Source organism: Sinohyriopsis cumingii, chromosome 11 (assembly GCF_028554795.1).
Source record: "Sinohyriopsis cumingii isolate HCF-2022 chromosome 11, ASM2855479v2, whole genome shotgun sequence".
Lineage (NCBI taxonomy): Eukaryota > Metazoa > Mollusca > Bivalvia > Unionida > Unionidae > Sinohyriopsis > Sinohyriopsis cumingii.
This window is the reverse complement of record NC_142971.1, coordinates 105595279-105616881: the sequence shown is the minus strand read 5'-3', so window position 1 is coordinate 105616881 and position 21603 is coordinate 105595279. Positions and strand designations below refer to the sequence as shown.

At 37.0% G+C, this 21603-nt stretch overlaps 1 protein-coding gene across 3 annotated transcripts; it reads left to right on the top strand.

Moving 5' to 3' along the window:
* Positions 1 to 4810: 4810 nt before the first annotated feature.
* On the top strand, positions 4811 to 18115 carry LOC149789218 (uncharacterized). 3 transcript variants are annotated; one of them, XM_089975397.1, is made up of 4 exons: positions 4811 to 6568; positions 6921 to 7063; positions 7211 to 7329; positions 8956 to 12266. In XM_089975397.1, exons 2-4 carry the CDS (start codon positions 6992 to 6994, stop codon positions 8999 to 9001), a joined length of 237 nt encoding a protein of 78 aa, XP_089831523.1. In that variant the 5' UTR covers positions 4811 to 6568; positions 6921 to 6991; the 3' UTR covers positions 9002 to 12266. The 3 variants fall into 3 exon arrangements, 2 of the variants coding, with proteins under 2 accessions (XP_089831523.1, XP_089831522.1); XM_089975396.1 differs by lacking the exon at positions 8956 to 12266 and adding an exon at positions 16462 to 18115 and having other exon boundaries at positions 4823 to 6568; XR_016424327.1 differs by lacking the exon at positions 6921 to 7063.
* The last annotated feature ends 3488 nt before the right edge of the window (positions 18116 to 21603 follow it).

Below are 21603 nucleotides of genomic sequence, written 5' to 3'. Positions count from 1 at the left end.
CATTTCGATGAGGGTACGGTGAACTCCTCAAGAGTTCACTTAGGCTTGGATGACATACGTAGGGTGGTAGACGCATGGTTTCACGTGGAGGATGACATTGACAATGAAAACCAGTAAGGTGATAAGGTACCGAGTGGCATCGCTTTTGCATCCGTCAGGTTTGACACGCACAGCATCACATTCCACGTTAGGTGTAGTGGTAGTAGTCATAGCAAAGATCCCATGATGCTCAGCTGAAGTATTCATAGCAAAGTTGCCATGATGTGGTACTGAATCGCTGAGGTCACATTGTAGGGCATCGCTCTCATCGCAAGACAGAGCGTCGCACTTCACTTGAGAATCACCGAACTTGAATGATGTTTGTTTAAAAGTAATCAACTTTCTCGATTGACGTTGGTAGTTACAATGAAGTATCGGTCTTGAACGTTTTCGCCCTTATATCCTGGTCAATAATGGCGTATCCGTACGGTAAAGTGAAGTGGTTGGGAAGCCGTATTCGCTTCTGGTACACTATTTGATACAGTTTTTCTAATGGTCGACTGACGATTTGGTGAGTTATTAAACTTCCACTTTTTTACGGCTCGCAGGTGGTCACTCTAAAATCTCGATCCTCTCCAGACTACAACATTTTTTGTTTCTTCAGTATGCTAAAGTTCACCACTTTACACGTACGATGATTCAGTGTCAATCCTTTCGCGTTACACTCGGTCTGCGCTTCTCCTTGTGGGTCCCGGTATCCGTAGCCGTAATTTTTGGGACTCACGCTAGCAAAACTTAGAGTCTTCTCGTCGGGGTGTTCGTCCTTCCAGACTTCATTCATTTAAGGGCAATGATGATCATCAGGATGCTGAATGTAGATGCAAATGTCCGTGTCAAAGTACAGGACACGATCTTCTAACTGACAGATTACATCCGCATACATTTTCAAAGTGAGAGGTATATCTACACATGTCATTAAATTGGCTAAATTTGGTTTTATTGGTTAGTCATCGTTAATCTATCATTTTATTTTTTGGTGCATCTCTTTTTGATAGAAGATTTAAGGCTTTCTATTGTTGTAACGGTGTTTATGATGTTAGTCTGTTGCTGAAATTATCTATAGGAAAGCGCTTACGAGGCTAGACTTGTATATAGATATCAACGGATCACGTGTGTCAGGGATTGATTAAGATAAATGCAATCAGCTGACAACGAAAGCGCTCGTTCTAGCTAGATACTAGTTTCGCACTGTTCGTTGTGAGTTTATTGCATATATATATATATATATATATATATATATATATATATATATATATATATATATATATATATATATATATATATATATATATATATGGCGGCCAGTATAAATGGTGGAGGAAGAACCCGGGAAAACCTAGGAAAGAACCACCGACCCAAGAGAAGCTACAGGCAAGCTTTCTCAAATTTTCACATTGGCCGATCCCGATACTCGAACCCATGCAAACAGGTGACACAGTAGTGATGCATAAGGGTGAGCGCCTTAGATCACTAGGCCACTCGGGGCCCCATATATATATATGGATGTACATCTAGGGGACCGCTATTTTTCTTATCCGGCCATCCATTTCTGGTGAAAGTCACTGCAGTCTGCAAATGGTGGTCACTCCTGTAACTTTATTTTATTTGTTCTAATTTCATATCGGAAATTGGATTACATGTCTCCATTGCCTCTATACAAACTTCCATTTCCTCTTCGTAATGTGGCTTCCTGGCCCAGGAGACGGCTCCAAGAAAGGGTGTCTGGAACTACCAAAAGCTTCCCAGCTACATACTCTGCCTTTGCGTTGAAGGGTCTCAACCGCATGAGCAGTCGTTGACACATTAAAGGAGATTTATCTAAATCGTGTGTGTTGATCAGTGGCACTGAAGGTTTGTGGTCCGTACGCAATCTGAACGAGTCTAGTCCAACAAGATATCGTGAAAACTTTTGCAGGCCCACACACATACAAGGCACTCCTCTATCTGTGCATATTTAACTTCTTCAGGGGTGAGTGTTCTGGAACAAAAGGCAACTGGCTTGAGTTTCTCTCCATGTTGATGGAATATTGCCCCACCAATTCCATAACTGCTGACATCAGCTCTGACAACATTTAACTTGCCAGGGTAATAAAATGCTAAGACTTGTGTGGATGTCAGCATCTCCTTGACTTTCGTGAAGGCATACTCCTGGTATGGGCCCCAGTACCAGGCTGTGTCTGATTTCAGCAGGTCCATAATGAGTCGCATTATTGTAGACAAGTCTGTGAGAAATGTCCATGGTGCGACGAAGATCACTGATATTTAACGGAGCAGGTAGCTCTTTCACTGCAGCAACATTTGCTGGACTGGGGAGTATGCCATCCGAGCTAATCATGTGACCGAAGAATTCCAGTTTGTTTTTCCTAAATTCAAATTTGCCTTTGTTGAGTTTGAGACCACTCCTATTGAGCTTTTCCAGTACCAAGTTTAGGCGTCTGTCATGCTCCTCTAAGGTTCTGCCATAAATGAGTATATCATCCATAATGGCCTCTGCCCCTTCATAGTCAGTCGGCAGCTCTGTCATTTTTCTTTGAAAAATCTCTGGAGCCGACGTAATACCAAATGGGACTTGTTTAAAGCAGAAGCGACTCAGCGGTGTAATAAAGGTGGTCAGTTTTGCACTTTCTGGATGTAAAGGTATTTGATAAATCCACTTTATGCATCACGTTTGAAGGAGACAGTGGAGCCTATCAGCTTCGGTGATATATTATCTAGAGCAGTGAGCATATATCTTTCCCGTTTGACAACCTCATTGAGCTTCTTCAAGTCAGCACAAATTCTGACTTTGCCATTTTTGTTACCGACTGATACCATAGACGCACACCATTCTGTGGGCTCAGTTACTTCCTCAGTGGTGCCTTCCTGCTGCATATGGAGTAGTTTTTCTTTCACCTTAGACAACAAAGGAAATGGTACACGCCTTGGTGCAGCTATACTGTATGGCCTGGCATCATCCTAGAGAATTATCGTTACTGGCTCGCACTTCAACAGGCCAAAGTGCCCAAAGGATGTTTTGTTGATCCCTTGAACTCTTTTCACAAGACCCATTGCATGTGAAACTGCATGTCCAAGGAGATTATTGGCACGTGGTCCCTTGTTGACAAATACCAGAAACTGGTATGATACTTTCTTATAGGTAGTATGTGCCATAAACTCGCCTCTTGAATCCAGAATCCCTCCAGTGCTACACAGCTTGGATTCCGTTTGTCTCAGCTTTGGTTTTGTTGGAAGAGAGTTGTGTGTTGTTTCAGACATGACTGTTGCGTCCGCTCTAGTGTCTATTTTGAAGTGAATTAAGACTCAACAAATGTTCAAAATCACACGCCATGCCTCATTATCATCATCACACATAGTTACTGAGCCAAGGAAGAATGCTTCTTGGTATTCTGCATAATCTGTAGCTAGTGTTTCATTGAATGTGACCTCATTTACTCTTTTTGAGCGACAGAAAGTGGTTAAGCTTGTTACAACTTCTGCACCGTTTTCCTTTAGCGGGACATCTCTCACCTCTACCATCCCTCCTGTTGCATTTGTGACATGTTTGTTGTGCTGTGGTTTGACCAATCTGATTTAGTTTGCGCCATTGACGTTGTCCATTTCGGTTGGTCGATCCTGGATTAGTGCTTGATGCCTTGTTCTGTTTAGAGACTTCATCCACATCTTTGACCGTCTGACTTTGGTCATGTATCTGCCTTTTTACCAGTTCTGTCTGTCTCGCTATTTGTATGGCCTTCACTAAGGTAAGGTCGGCCTCCATTTTTAGTTTTTCCGAAACCTCTTTAACCAGAATCCCAATTACAAGACGATCCCTTATTGCTTCATCCTTTTGTGCGCCAAAGTCACAATGATTGGCAATTTCATACAGCTTTCTTACAAATTCCTCCAACGACTCTCCTGCTTTTTGACTAAGTTGGTGAAAACAAGCTCTTTCGTGGATTACATTGCTCTTGAGGACGACGTAATCATCAAACTTCTGCAAAACCGAGGCGTAGTTGTCGACATCTTCGTCGTTAGCAAACGCAAATGATTTAAATATTTGTTCTGCTTCTTGCCACACTGCATATATTAATGAACTTACTTGAACTGCTTCATCTTCCTTATTTAGTTTGGTGGCAATCCTAAAGCGCGTGAAATGCTGTTTCCAATCCGGCCACTCCACTGGCTTCCCAAAGTTAAAACTCTCCGGTGCCTGGAATTTCGTCATTTTCACTCACTGCAAAAGTTTATGTATCCTTTGGAGTCACATCTGACACCATGTCATGAAAATGAGGGAGTCTCAACTTGTTACACAAACAATATTTATTCACACACGTCCTGAGTACATATCAATAAGCTTCCATGATGGATCGCTGCGTACCCCTGCATCCGGGAGCAGTCCCTATCTAATGTTGCAGCTACTCAGGGGAGCAGCTATTAGTTATACCTAGCAACTAAACTACGATATGTCACAATAGGTGTATCAGATAAAGACCAAGATGAACCAGTAGACCCGCCCTTTTGGAGTTAAGTATAAGTGTTTAAACTTCATAAGGCGACACGCGGCATTTTAAGAACACTTTTAATAAGGCCAATAACAGTACAATCATGTTTATGGCGTATTTGTGTATATATAAATATATATATATATATATATATATATATATATATATATATATATATATATATATATATATATATATATATATATATATATAAACAAGTAAAATTATAGTTTATTAATTTCTCATAAAATTCACGGCGGTTATCTAGAATTGCTGCAGACATCTTTAATCTAAAAGTGCCTGATTTGTCTATTAGCAGTATTTGAGGGGGAGGGGAAGAAGAGCACGGATACATCCAGCAACAACCATCGACCTACCTTAAGCGAGTGAAAGTATACTTCTTTTCCCACATGCAAAGTTACAACCTGTCTGACATTGGAATCGAACCTGCGGCGGTGAGCTGGGTGTATTCGTAAGGCGATAATTAAACCACTCGGTTATCGACTGCCTTAGCATTTATATTTCCATGAGTCACAAGTTGCCGTTATACATCTTACGAAAAAAAAATCATTCTCTGGTGCGATTGTTTTTAATTTTTTTATTTTTTTATTTTTTATTTTTTTTTATATAAATGTTTTCTAATGTCATGGTGTTTGTTTTTGTAATCATATTATATATGTTTTTATGTTATAGGTGTTGTCTAATGTATGCAAAATCCTCGTTATTATTATTATTATTATTATTCGATATCAGTGACGGAAACATTGGTCCAGTGAATCTTATTGAAGAAGAGTACGTATATGCCAAGTAATACTAGTAATATTTGCAAAGATTATGAGAAACGTTATTACACACTTGATTTTGAATTCCTCGGTAATGATATGCAAACATGAAACATGTGCAACCGCTATACTTCCTTAAAACATAAATGCAACAAGTTTTTTATGATTGCTTGCATGAAATTGTTTATTTCAAGACAGTGCACGACGTTTTGACTGAGATGATGGTCGAATACCGTGGTATAACGTATACAATCTTAAAGGGATCTTCAAAGAAACATACCCAGCTGCTGGTGTCCAGTCTTGTTTATTCATATGGGGTAAAGACGTGTATAACTCTGAAAAGTGCGTCCCCGTTTACGCGGTAAACATTCAACCTGTTTTGCTGTCGGTTTGCGCACTTTGCTTCCGAATTACTCACCGTAGATGGCATCAAGAAGAACAGTATTTAAATCATTTATGTAAACGTAGACAAATGAATACGATTTATTTTCAATTCTTACAATTCAATTTCTTTCAAATCCTGGACAAACACTTTTACTTATACCACAAACATAATATAACAATTCCGCATGATACTTTCAATTTAGTTTGTTAATATGGATGTGAACTTATGTACATGAAGTGAGATTACTGCAGTATTTAGATTGAATTGATCCTTATTAGGAATCATAATACATACTTATTGAATGTCCCCATATTGATTGTATAATTTCTAAAACTGAATATGTGTCCCCATTCTGATTGGTAACGATTTTGATACGGTGTTTATTGGTACAGGTGTAAGCCATGGTCATCTTTCGTCATCTTATCATGTTACATTACCAGCTTATTGTACAATTTGTACAAAATTAACGCACATTTGAATTATAAGAACAAAAGTTACATGTATTGCAAATTCTTGAAATAGTCAATCCTGACAGTGGTGATACTAAAGGCAATAATTGTGGAATGAATTTCTAAATGCTTTTCATAATGCTAGTGGCTTTCGTGGTAAAGGCAAGAAATTTCCATAGAATTTTAGTGTTAAATTATACGCTCGTGATTATCTCCTTTGACTTAACATCATTGCCTCTTTCTCAAAGGGGAGACGTGCTGTTTGAGGGCAACTTTTCACACCAGCCTTGACAATTAGAGAAGACGCTATTCTGGAGAGTTCGGGGCCAGATAGAGCCTCTCTCCCAAAGAAGGTGCTTTTGAAAAGAGTTGCTAATAGAATCAGAGACAAGCTACGTCCTGAAGAGTCAAGAACATTGGACTAAGTTTGTGGTTTGTTTAGAAGTCAGACCAATCTACAGTTAGATATAAATTTACTATACAATTTAAACTAATTGATTTTTACTTTTTATAATGTTTGCTCATTAATCTTACTGTCTGTCTGCTATCAAACATTTTTGAAAAAAAAATGTATAATATCTAGTTTGTAATTAAACTTTGCTAGTTTAAATTGTGTCTCCTTTTGCATTTTTAACTTGTAGTAATCACTATGATATGGACACTAAAATGCATCTAACAAAGCTATATTTTGATTCGTACTGTGCATTATGGGAGGACGAAGTTATGAATATTTTATTACATGAATGATACTGATAACAATGATCTACTTGTTCTGATTGTATAGCTGAATGAGGACTTCATCAACGCTCCTGACTTCTTGGTAGCAGACATCAGAATGGATGGGAGCGATAGTTAATGCTGGCAACTGAATATCAGTTAGGACTTTTGCGAGAAGCGAAACGGTGGTACATGGATGGAATATTTAAGGTAAATCATAACTTTGTATTCATTAGTTTTTGCTGTACGAGTACCAGTTATCGCTGAGCTCCAGATTTTGTCGGTTTTAAATTTATAATAGCACGCAATAATAGCCTTCATGTCCATTTGTTTAATAAGTGTGGTTATAACTTCCAGGTCCTTGGTGAGCCATTCAGACAACAGGGTCAACTCATGTCCATCCATGCCTTCATCGAAAGGAATGGTGCACAGAAGCAGTTGCCTCTTGTGTTTTGTCTAATGAGCCGGAAGACGAAGTAAGATTATCTGGCTATAAGCCATTGTGTGAAAGCTTTCTTTATCTCTACCTTTTACAAAATTCATTTTCCCATTTGAATAGGAGAATGGCCCTCACAAGGCATTCATTTCCATCTTTATAAATTGAACATTAAAGAGAAAATTATTTTAATAAACAAATTAACAGAATAACCCATATCTAAAATGACAATTTTATATTTGTAATCACGATTCTTCCCTATTATGTTTACTTTATCTATTGTCTGCATTTTCATAATGGTTGTTAAAATTCGTCCATCTACCAACACCAACAAAAATATGAAGTTTACATAAATAAGGGAGCAATATGGGGGCAGTGTGTTTTCATTTTAATTATATATATATATATATATATATATATATATATATATATATATATATATATATATATATATATATATATCATTATCATTGACTTTCAAACAGCTTTTAACAAATAATCCTGCTGTTTTGGGGTAAATATATAGCTGCCACTCTGTTATTGAAACAAACAAAAAATTATGTTCATATGAATAAAATCGTAAATCCATATTGTCAGTTGACAAATGGTATTGTATTGAATTCAGAAAAGATAAAAATATGTCACTTTAAGGGAAAGTCCCAGTCCCTCCCACCCCCAGGCACTAAAAGCAGCAAGCACCATAACAGCCAGGTTGTGCACTTTTGATACAATTTGAAATGCAGGCATGTACCCAAAACTATTTAAAGCACACCACAAAGTTTCTACTGGCGGGGGAGGGGGGGGGCTGGTTGGTTAAAAGGACAGTTTGTGTCACTATGCACATTTTGTAAATGTTTTCTTCTGACCGCCTGTTTTGACCACAGCATTGGTTCATCATAGTAGTACATTTAAACCATACTTAATCAAAACCAAAATTCATGCTTTAAATAGTTTATTTTCTCTGTCGTTAACTTGTATTTTGTGTGCTGTAGAGAAAAAGGACACTAAAGATAGAATGTAAAACAACTAAGGTTTATGAGAGGAGACATACCCCTCACTGTAATACCTGAATCATTTTGTCATATGTTCCTTCCGTCAACTGCTGGAAACACCCGTGATGAATTTCTCAACGAATGCGAAAGAAATAACTGGCAAACAGCTCAGATTTTTACTCAGTATACAGTATGACGCCGTGTGTTTTCTCGAGCTGCATAGCTTAGCCTCATTTTCGCGATACTTAATATTCATGAGGAGCTCAGAAAGAAAGGTCTATAGTACACCTGCCGGACCGTTAAGCCAATTCATATTACCAATAGCCCTTAGAAAAATACAACAGCACAACACACACATCCAAGTGACCAAGCCTACTGAACATTAAGAATTATTAACGGCAGAGAATAGCTATAAAGGTGGAGAAACCATCAACATCTACTGTAATTATCGCACATACAACTAGATAAACAAGTTTAGCATTTGAACTCGGGCTATTCCTGTAACTGTCTTGTAAACGGGTGAACCAAGACGTGCACTAAACATATGAATTTCTCTAAAGGGAAAACAAATACGATACAATGCAAAGTAGCAAGGAAACAGAATTTTCGAAATTCACGTAACTCTGGTTTTTACTGCACTTAGGTAACGTTTTTTTATTTCTTCTTTCGCACAGGGGCTCGTCACGAAGAAAATCGCGGGCTGAGGAGTCTAACCTGTAACAACAACACAAGGGAAGACAGGGTCCTCGCCCTTCGATAGTTCCAACCCTGCTAGTTTGTCTGAATTTCGATATCGTGTTAACCGTAACCAACAATAGTTCAATTTTCAAAACAGCTCTCAACACATGTTCCGTTCGGGACATACTGGAGAAAATTTAGCAACTGTTAGCCGATTTCGACGCCTACACAGGTACCGGGAAGGGTGTGTGTGTGAGAGAGAGATTTGGATTTTTAACGTAGCTTTAACAATTTTTCAGTCATATCGCTACGATGTCTGCAGTGTCACAGTTTATAGAGTTGCTTAGCACTGGGGTATCATGTCGCAGACATGTAGTATGATGTCTCACCCAGTCACATTATCCTGACACCAGGCCGACCAGTCCTAACACTAACCTCCTAATGCTGGGAGCCAAGCGAGGCAGTTAGTACTATTTTTGCAAGTCTTTGGTATGACTCGGCCGGGGGGTGGGGAGGTGCCGTTTGCATTCGGATAGTCTTGGATTTCTCCATTGACGAACGAGATCAAATCGCTGGCCAGCTACAGAGAGCATTTAGGATATTCCTGGATTTCACCATGAACTAAAATGTAAGATCTGAACAATCTCTAATCTAAACCTTGCTTGGAATGCGAGTGTTATATTGTTACAGGTTAAACCATTCAGCCCTCTATTCATTGACGGATACTCGTAATTTTCGATATAACGAGCCCCTGTGGCCATTCAAGGAGATATATATGCCGAGTTATAACGAGTCAGATAAGGCATAGTGAAACATGCAGAGTATGTGTTGGCAGATTATCGTTTATATTCCGGCTGATGTAAATTTCTATGTCAAAATTATTTAGGGAGCATGATGAAATACACGAGATTCAGTCGGAAAATGTCAGCCCTGATTCAACACTTCAACCATCCAAATGTGGAACAGCTTTCTGACACAACTCGTTTTTCGTTATAGTGCTATTGTTTGACTTTACCATTAGTACCCTCATTATGGTACAATCCACGGCTAGAAAGCTCAGAATAATCTGTGTTCTTACTGCGAGCATTTTGCTCGTGCAGCACTGGGTGAACCGAACTCTGTATTTTGAAATAACCCGAGTAAATAAACCACTCTCGGATATCGCTGTACGCGGAAAAGCAAGCCGAGTACATATTAGTTCAGGAATGACACATAAACATGAAATACATAAAATTCCGTGACACTATGATCATATTCATAAATATATCTCATCCCTGTTTCAAAATTTTAGAAGGTTATTTAATTCGGCAAGCGAAGGAAGTTATTGCTATTTCTGAATGCAATAACATTCATAGAGAATTTCAAATGGTTAATGGTTTAATATTGAATTTATTAAACGAACTGAATAATGTCCACCCTTTAAGAGCATGGAATATCCAAAGAAATATAACTTTGGACACAATATAAATTTTTCTACAGTGGATCTGTGATAAAAGTAATGGAGAGTAACGTGTCACATAATTCACTCCCCTTAGGTTAGACGTGCCTTACAGTGTACATAAAATTCGATGAATGGGGGTGTTCAGAATAATTGTTTCAGCAAAAAGTGTTTCAGTTCCACTACTAAGCACTCCAGTTGCTGGACACTCGTGTGAAAGGATGATTAGTGGATGAATAAATTCCAGACGTAATGCATTTGCGACCGGATATTTACATAGACTTTTATTAAGAGTTGCAAAAAAGTCATACAATAAAAGCATTAACTCTTTGTAAATATTCTTTCCGCTGACAAACATTCTGGGTTGGAGAACTTTCTGTCAGTTGGGAGAGCGGCATATGTTCACAATCTTCCCTACCAAATGTGACTTTATTTACTAATACAAGTCAACATTTAAAACAAGCTTGTCAAATAATGGAATCAATGTTATAGGTTTTGCCCCGCTTGCCTTCTATCCATTTACCGACACCATTATTTTTATTTGTAACCAGGTATGTGAGGTATATTGTTCATATTTTGACAGACGAAACTTTTTCATACCCACCCACCCCCACTGTGGGAAATCGATTTTAATAACGGTGATACAAATGTTAAAAGTAATAGTAAAACTAAATTTCTGGAAAGTGGGTTAGAGTAAATTAGCACGGTCACAGTCTAGGAAATTAAAGAGAATACGGCGCAAGAATATCATGTGCTTGTTTGGACTAACCAGATTCGTATAAATTGATATGTTAATGTGTTGACCTATCTAAATTATCAAACTGCACACAGTTTTGTGTTAAGTGTACTATGCAATAAAATTAACTTATATATATTTCCTTTACTAGGTCATTGTTTCAAGAGATAAATGTTATTTCCTTTACGATCATTCTATGTTAGAGCGCGTGTCATATAATTCTCTGGATGAACATGTTTCGGACCTTGTATACTGTGATCCGCTATAATATGTACCAACTTTTAAACGTATTTGTGGCAGACTTTATAACCACAATTTCTTTGCATTTGTGATCTCATTTTCCATTGAAAATACATAAGAAGCAAAATCTTTAAAAATGTTCATCCGTCGAAAATCTTTAAAATGTTCATTCGGCGTTTCTTAAATTTGGAAGTATGTTAATTTGATCATAATTACTATTAGTATCAATTAAATTCTAATTTGATTTTTTTTTTCTTTATTCGGGCTTTTTTTATGATCAGTATAGACAAATCACAAAGATCGTATGATTTACAAAGACGAACTCCGATTTTAAAAATGTTGGAACAAATATCTTTAGAATACAAAAATCTATAACACCTATAAAATAAAAAACTCATTCCGCGTATTTATAAATTTACGAAATACACGCCGTGTTTTGATGAGGAAGGGGAAGGTTTGAATAATGAAAAACATACAAAAAGACAGACTAAAGGATTTAACAATATTATTGGATCTGTATGATCCCAATCATAACGTGGCCTATAAGTTTTGGAATTACCGATTTTGGTTTGACATTTCTATTGAAATTATTATGCTAACTTCCATAAAGAGAGAAATTTTGTAAGCAGTCATCAAATAAAGTGAAGGCTATAACAAAAATAAAAGATGACATAGTGTGCCAATACAAAGTGTGTTTCTAGCAAACACTGTCAGATTTGCAAAGTAATATACCGTGTTGAGAAATATGTGTGTGTGTGTGTGTGTGTGTGTGTGTGTGTGTGTGTGTGTGTGACTTGGATTTTTAACGTAGCTTTAACAATTTTTCAGTCATATCGGAACAATGTCTGCAGTGTGGCAGTTTAAAGTGATGTCTGGCACTATGGCATCATGCCGCAGACATGTAGCATGATGTCCCACGCAGTCACATTATCCTAACACCAGGCCGACGAGTCCTAACACTGATCTCTTAATGATGAGCGCCAAACGAGGCAGCTGTTAGTATCATTTTTTGTAAGTCTTTGGTATGACTCTGAGGCGGACGCTCTAACCACTGGGCCAACGGAGCGGTTGAGAAATATATTGAATCACATCAATGCCATTAATACAATAGTTACCTCATTTAGCAATTAAAATGCACCACATATTTCTTCTGAGTTTTCTTAAAACAATCATAGTTGATTACCTAAGCTCATATATATAAAGCATTTTGCTTAACTAAGGCATGTCAGTGACAACCCGTACAACAATACAGTCTAATAAAAGACATTGGCTTGTTTAATATTAAAGCAATAATCAAACTGAGTTATGAAGCCCCTGGATAGATCTGAATCATGTGTAACGTTTAATCATCAGAACTTATAATTAGATGCAATAGTGTTTAAACATTTTTCTCATGATATATCACTACGGCAATATTGGGTCAAAAGATCAGACTTTTTTACCAACAGTTACTATATTTTATCTCACTGTGATGAGGATGGAACTAAACATGCACAAACAAATATACATACATACATACATACATACATACATACATACATACATACATACATACATATATACATGGTTTATTATAACATTACCAAGGTGAACTTTTAAAAGAACGAATATCATATATAAATAGATTTACTAAATTTCAACTCGTATGTTGTTCACTATACAAAGGCAGGAAGAATATAACATATACATAGATTTGCAAATATTTAATTTTCTTACGTCTTTCTCTCTTGTTTCAGAATGAATAATGTTATATCTTAAATCCTTAGAAAAGTGCAATTAATATTGCAAGGCGCCGTGCAAATGACATTAGTGTAGTATATACACAGCCAGGTATCAATATATTTACATCAGTTTAGTATTTTAATAGCCATTGATAATTATAATTACATCAGAGTACCATGTTAATAACTAAACACTGCTCTAATTATATCAGTGTACCATGTTAATAACTCGGCATTGTTCTAATTATATCAGTGTACCATGTTAATAACTCGGCATTGTTCTAATTATATCAGTGTACCATGTTAATAACTCGGCATTGTTCTAATTATATCAGTGTACCATGTTAATAACTAGGCATTGCTCTAATTATATCAGTGTACCATGTTAATAACTAGGCATTGTTCTAATTATATCAGTGTACCATGTTAATAACTCGGCATTGTTCTAATTATATCAGTGTACCATGTTAATAACTCGGCATTGTTCTAATTATATCAGTGTACCATGTTAATAACTCGGCATTGTTCTAATTATATCAGTGTACCATGTTAATAACTCGGCATTGTTCTAATTATATCAGTGTACCATGTTAATAACTAGGCATTGCTCTAATTATATCAGTGTACCATGTTAATAACTAGGCATTGTTTTAATTATATCAGTGTACCATGTTAATAACTAAACACTGCTCTAATTATATCAGTGTACCATGTTAATAACTAGGCATTGTTTTAATTATATCAGAGTACCATATTGTTACACGCACACGGGTATTTACTTGACCGAGCGGTTGTCAAACCCTGGCGCGATTCTCGCTAGAAGTCATAAGTTTCCCCGACTTTCCAAAGACTTCCATACAACCTCGGTTGTAAATCAGAAAGCCCGACGTGTCCATTCTATACCTAAATTTTCCTCTAATTAATGCAAGACCACAGATAAACCAAACTGTCAACTATCTATCAACCGTACATCTGCGTGTTTTGGCTTCATTATGTTTCCGTACCACCAACCGTTCACGCCTTAGAACATATATGAGTACTCCCTAACAATGGGAACTATTTTAACTCCGCCACCTTAGGCCAGTCAATGTATGCTTTCCAGGCACATTTCGCCGATATAACTGCACCATATTCGCCCGCATGGCGACATAAACGGTCTCTGCCAAGTCCCTTTTTATTTATGCCCTTGTGTAATTTACCGGTTTAATACCGTAAGTGCTGTCCTTGCAGTCACGCTACCAATGTATACCACTAGATTTTAATATGTACTATTTTACTCAGGGACATTCATTCGGTTATGGTCGGAATTCACTACTAGTGAACCAGGACATCATGGAAACACACTAACACTTCACTCCGTGACGTTTTCTCCTATTCATTAGCTCATTAGTTCGGGCCAGGAATATTTCCATGGCGCCTAATTCCAATAATCAAACAAGTAATCACACAAATCTAAGAATTGCTTAAAACGGGGCACTACAACCAAGTGCACATACTCTAAATTTACTACAATATTAATAACTAGGTAATGTTTTAATTATGTCAGTGTACCATATTAATTAGTCATTGTTCTAATTATATCAGTGTACCATGTTAATAACTAAACATTGCTCTAATTATATCAGTGTACCATGTTAATAACTAGGCATTGTTCTAATTATATCAGTGTACCATATTAATAACTAGGTAATGTTTTAATTATATCAGTGTACCATATTAATTAGTCATTGTTCTAATTATATCAGTGTACCATGTTAATAACTAGGCATTGTTTTAATTATATCAGCGTACAATGTTAATAACTAGGCGGGGCCCCGAGCGGCCCAGTGGTCTAAAGCGCCGTCCGTTACGAATCACTGCCATCTCACCTCTGTCTACGTGGGTTCGAGTCTCGGATTCAGCCAACATGGGTATGTGAGAAAGCTTGCCAGTAGCTTCTCGTGGGTCGGTGGTTCTTTCCGGGGTTTTCCCGGGTTCTTCCTCCACCATTAATACTGGCCGCCATGTATAGCCTATCGTGTGCTGAAAAATGGCGTTAAACCCTACAACAACAACAACAACAACAACAACAATAACTAGGCATTGTTCTAATTATATCAGTGTACCATGTTAATAACTAGGCATTGTTCTAATTATATCAGTGTACAATGTTAATAATCAGGCACCATTCTAATTATGTCAGTGTACCATTTTAATAGCCAGGCATTATTCTAATTACATCAGTGTAGACAATTACCCCAAGCAAGGAACGGGTTTAGCAGCAAGGGATGATACTCCATATTTACACGGTTATAAAGTTCTTGCTGACGTATTTGCAATCAAAATTGTTTCATTATAGTTTGGGCCTGTTGATATTTTTGTTTGAATGCGTGGGTGTATAAACTTGTGTTAGCACTATTATTGCTTTAATTATATGTTTAGAATATTTTTGGGAACATGAAATTGTATATGACCAGAATAAAGCACAACAAATATCTGTGCACCCTGACAGACCCCCACGGGACCCCCATTCTGTAAAATGCTATACTGTAAATTGTAAACCTGTGTTTGTACTCTACTTTTTCATTTATTTCATTTATGTGTTGTGTTTTTTTCGGGTGGTGGATCTGGGCTAGTGGCATATTAATTTGTTATAGATCCTGGGTGTTTTTTAGTTGAGAAATATATTAACGTAACTTTAGTTATGCTTGCTGACAATACGTCAAATACCTCGACTAATCGGAGCATCGTTCAGCCAGTTCCTTCAACTCGAGAAACTCGAGAGGAAAAAGCAACTTGATCGAAAATATTGAGAACGTTTCACTTCATTTCCCAACAAGCCTCTCGCAGTTTTACCTTCAGCAAGCCTATATTACTCTACCACTCGAGTCAACAATGAACTCACCACTCAATGTTTCTCCGGAGTACAGGCAGCATTTCCACATGACACAATAAATGCATGTATACACATAACAAAATCATACTTCGAGCAAAATATTGGATGGTTTTTAGTGTGATTTCAACGAGATGGTGTATTCAATGTTATTTTAATGTTATTCACCCCCAGTCACGCAGCTATTAAGTACAGTTTGGACATTATCTCAACCAAGAAGTGATTTTACAATGGCAGAAGCACAAGATAATGACAACAAACCGATGCGTTGTCCCATATGTAAGAAACCCTTCAAGTCTCCTAAATCCATACCATGCATGCACACGTTTTGTGAGAAGTGCATATGTAAATATGTGAGTGATCTTAGTAAGGACGGGACTCAGCCTGACACAATACAATGCCCCTTGTGTAGGATGCATTTCCTAAACCCCATCATAAACGAGAAACCGGAGGAATGGGCCGCCAAACTTCCTAATAATTTGGTTCTGCTCTCAGGTACTGCATCAAATCAGGAAGACCAGGATGTTCCCATGTACTGCGAATCGTGTATAGCGTGTGGAATAAAGCATGTCTCTGTGGCATTCTGCGTCACGTGTTCCGAGTATCTATGCAATATATGTTACGGCTGTCATAAAAGATACAAGGCGATCAGAGGTCATCAGATCACAGTTCACGCAGCGGTAGAAACACCAATATTGAATCCAACGCCATCAGCTGTGTATCGGTGCCAGAAGAAAAAGAAAAAATGATATCTGTTCTTAACACTGGAAGCTTTACTCTTTGAAATATGCCCTCGATGATCATGGAAAATGTAACGACTTTGGTCTGCCAAAGATCGAGAAAATGAGTCGTAGATAAAACATTTCAAGCAAACACTGCAAAACTTGGATGTTCCGAGGAAAAGGTTTGTTTATTAATAACAGGACGAAAATCTCGTGTAACCATCAGCAGGGAATAGTAGAATGTTAAGTGAACAAACTTGAGACTTCTGAAATTCACGAACTATACCGGATATGCAAAGAAAGATTACATTATCTGGTCAAGATTGTAAAATGTGAAAGTGTCATTACAGCCATTGTAACCTCACAAATAATGCTTGTCAAATAAAACTAAATTCCGATTCCAGACGCAAAATGTGACACGGACCATTGTCTTCTAAACACTTATGACATGCCTACTTGCCTACAAAAGTATGACGGGATTGAACATCAATCCAAAGATATTAAAATTGAAAGTTCAGCGGAACAACATTATCACTTCTGGGAACTTATCTTCCCCATAAAATAATAGTACTGTTTTGTGAGCAAAATTAGAAAATGGCGTTTTTGGACACCTGTTTTTCTCTTATCAAATTTGGATTTTTATGTCAAGACTAACATCTTAATTGTAGACGAAATGACTGTGACCGCTGCTGCAGGAAGCAAAATACGTTTTGTCAGTGACCGACAGCCTGCAATTAGTAAGAAGCATTGGCGGCACACATTACTGCTATGGACTCGTTATTATCGTCACCTGAATATGGATTCATTACCCTATTGGCCTATGCTTAAATACCCTATTATCACATACTCCAACAAAATGTAGTATTGTCCTTCAAAGTAATTCATTGTAGGTTAATGCTTTTAAACTAGTTTGATTTTAATTTTTATCAACATTTTCCCTTCATTCTAATAGGGGTGTTTTAATTACATGAACAAAAATTGTTTTGAAATCAGTCACCAGTGATTAAAGGTTTTTACAATTTTATTAGAAATTTTTATGAAAACTTTCCTTTCAATGTACATATTTTTACCATTATCTCGGCAAGCATAAAAGGCTGCTTCAGTTTCATTATAAAGCTTTAACAAAAGTTAACACTAATCAAGCAAAAAGATGTACACTTTTGTAGTCCTTGTTATTCATAATTACGAGATTGTTTTTGCTTTTTTTATCCAACAATGTGTTCATTAAATGATCAATACTCGATTTTAACTACATGTTGACACAACCAGATCCAGTGAAATGTGAACTCGGATGCCCATTATTTTCTTTCATTTGCGTTATGTATTTTTAACCACGAAGCTACCTCAATGCATTACATTTATGAATTATTGTGAGATTTTAATTTTAGTAGTTTTAAAAATGTGTATTAAATCTGTATATCTACAAATTCATTCATCCTCTTTTGTCTATCTTCTTCAATCGATCAGTGTTGCTCTTTGTATTTTGCATGTGTGGTGGTGTTGTTATATGTTGTTTAACAGCACTACAAAATGAGCAAATTGTGCAGTTTTGAGAAAACTGTGATAATGTACTTGTTGAATGAGGTGCAAGAATAAAACAACCTACTGAAATGACGGTACGGTTAGAACCCGCAAATTTCGGTCAAAAGTTGCATGCTAACCACTGAGCGGATATGATTACCCCATTATTTGATTGTTACAACATACGGTAAAAATTGGGCCTGGTCTACATCTAATCCGTATTGATGGAAGAGTGTATGCATAGAGTTTTCAATCGTTTCATCTGAAGTGCATTTCTACTGTACTTAATTATGAGAATTTGGTAACTGATTGCCTATTTAAGTTTTCATTGTATTAGGTTTAAATGCATACTATGTGACACATGTTCTGTCATAAGAAAGCTTGTAACTGACTGTCCACCGCTACCAATGGATTTACTGTCTACTTATATATCAATCTGTTTTAAATCCCGTATGTTGACCTTAAGTTTCCTTCCACAAAATCCATTTGAACGGTGGACAGAGCATGGAGAATAATCAGACGTCATCACTCATATTCACATATCCACGCAAATCTTTATACAACAGCATATACATGCAAGCTGATTAGTTTTCACTTAAGAGTTTGACAAAACTTCTGCCAAAACAAAGTTCGTCAGCATTCATCGCTGTCATCAGTGAGCGTATAGACTTGAAGTCTTCACGGCAGTAGTAATAAGAATAAGTCTCTAATGGTTTTCATCACAGAATCCGTATCAGTGATAAACATTGTGCCTGTAGTATAAGGGATTAATAAATTCTGTTGGGGTTTGGACCTAAACAAGGAAATACAAGTCAAGGGTTATATTTTTTGTCTCACCACAAGGCAGCCTCCTGGGGAGACCAATACTATAACCAGGTAACTGAGATTTCCCTGTCCTTGCACAAACACCCGACATTGGCTATGTATCTGGCCCAGTTTTTATCCCAGCTAATTTAAAATAACCATGCATCATTGTAATTTAGTCAGCTGATTCGAAACACAATATTTAACGAGTACTATTATTGCATCTCAATCTATATAAAGTTAATCAGATTTGTATTCTTGAATAAAATAGGGAATAATAATCTAAGTATAATCTAAGTATATATGCAGCTCTTCGAAAAAGACAAATAAAATCAACAAAATAAGTTTTGTTGACAGTATTGTGCAATGATCGTCTCGAGCCAAGTTATTGTTCTTTTTCTAAATACTCCGCATTAAGACGAATATGGCAGCCCACTGGTAAACGTAAATGTCGACGGCCAAAGATAACAAGACAGTGATGACTGAGCGAAAGAGATGGGACTTTCTTGGGGCGTGGTACCAGCCATTGCCACAGACTAGATGGCGGAAGCTAGTTGCAGCCTTAAGTCCCAGACAGGACTCGATGTAAGAAGAATGTTAATGAGGTCAATGGGTGACCTGTCGACACCATGTACACAACTAATTAGGTAATCTATATTTATCAAAACATTCACTTCAATCGAAAAACTTTGCATCATCTCAGCAAACCAGAAATGTGTCACCTTCATCATAACCTGAACAAGTAGACTCTATAACGCACAAGACTACATAAACCTTTGTGGGGCATGCTATTGATTATGTCATGAATGTTTCCCTCTTCCAACAGTATATTGCTGATTAAATGGTAATTACATTTATTCGAATACCGATATAAAAAGGATCAAGCTTAGGGTGAAGTTAAATGCAAATTTGTTATCTTCTAGCATAACACAGCATAGGTATTTTCTAATCTCAATGTTCACTGAAATCCATTACATGTACCAAGGATTATATAATGTCTGAAAACATGTTTAAAAAATGTGAAATCAAATTTGCTATCGTTCATATCCACCCATCCTCCACTCTCTCTCTCTCTCTCTCTCTCTCTCTCTCTCTCTCTCTCTCTCTCTCTCTCTCTCTCTCTCTCTCTCTCTCTCACCTATCTAATATATCTATCTAATCTATCTACAATACGATTTAGTATATGTAGTACATTTAAGATGTTTGATACAGTGTTGTTTTACAGCACTGCAAAAAGTAAGTTAAACTGTGCCGAGGTTATTTGCAGTAAATCGCTTGCCGAAGGACGCACCGTGATAACCGGCCCAAGATGATCCAACACTAGAATTCGATCCCATACATTTTCTTACCGAGTCTGGCAAACTAACCACTTAGCACTGCGACTACTGACTCCATTAGTAAACTCTTACAACATACGGAAGGCGTACTGTGCCTATTAAATCTCCATGTATGTTTGTCTGTCTGTCTGTCTGTCTGTATGTATGTATCCATGTAAGTATGTATGTGTGTATGGATCAATAAATGTATTAACTGATCAAATTATGTTTTAAACTCAGTAATATTTCTTTGTATTTGGCACATTTTTATTCATTAAAACCAAATATCTTTATGTACTCTTTCATTAAACTCGTTTATATTGATATGAAACTAATTTCGTCAGTGTTTGGACTGATAGTCCAGCTGTACCTCTTCAGTCACTTGGTATCTATTTATCTATAAATATATGTCTTCAGCCACATGGTATCTATTTATCTTTAAATATATATGTTCAGTCACTTGGTATCTATTTGTCTATAAATCTATGTTTTAAATTCTGTGTAATCTTGACCGTCCGATACGTTCTGATCATCAAAATACTTTTCAACGGTGGTCAGAGAATGGAGTTATATGACGTGATTACACACACACACACACACACACACACACACAGACACACACACACACAAGCATATATTTTGTCAAAAGAAACCAATGTTAATGACCAAAGTATTCAAATTTTTTTTTTAAAAATCAGTCATATAGCTGTCTGCATTTTTGCAGTTTATAGTGATTTCTAGGACTGGAGCGTCATTCCGCAGACATATAGCATGCTGTCCCACCCAGTCAAATTATCCTGACATCAGGCCAAGCAGTCCTAACACTAACCTCTTAATGCTGAGTGCCAAGTGAGGCAACTGTTAGTACCATTTTTGTAAGTTTTTGGTATGACTCGGCCAGGGTTTGAACCCACGACCTTCCATTTACAAGGCGAACGCTCTAACCACTAGGCCACCTGAGCAGTTGTGTATAGTATGCAACTGCTCATTTATTTTCTCTGATAAGTTTGTAACTTTGCTTTTGTCATTCTCTTTCTCTTAGTTTGAGTCACGGTCTTGTTTTGCGGAGATTTCCTTTCCATAGACCTGCGGAAGCGCATACCACAACTAGAAAAGTTATCACACCTGCAATCTAATTCAATATATATCTTTTTATGCATACAGACAAAGCTTTTATAGGATAAGTAGCTAATGGCAAGCAATTTTCATAATCTTTAGACGGGTATTAAAGAACGAAGAACTAATGAAACTCGAAAATAATAAACCATGGCTGA

What these genes read in the sequence shown, in the direction of transcription:
- LOC149789218 (XM_089975396.1), top strand. Translation starts at nt 6,992, where the DNA reads ATGCTGGCAACTGAATATCAGTTAGGACTTTTGCGAGAAGCGAAACGG. An exon ending in ACATGGATGGAATATTTAAG is followed by an intron (nt 7,064 to 7,210) that starts GTAAATCATAAC and finishes TATAACTTCCAG; the next exon opens with GTCCTTGGTGAGCCATTCAG. An exon ending in CTAATGAGCCGGAAGACGAA is followed by an intron (nt 7,330 to 16,461) that starts GTAAGATTATCT and finishes TTCTGCTCTCAG; the next exon opens with GTACTGCATCAAATCAGGAA.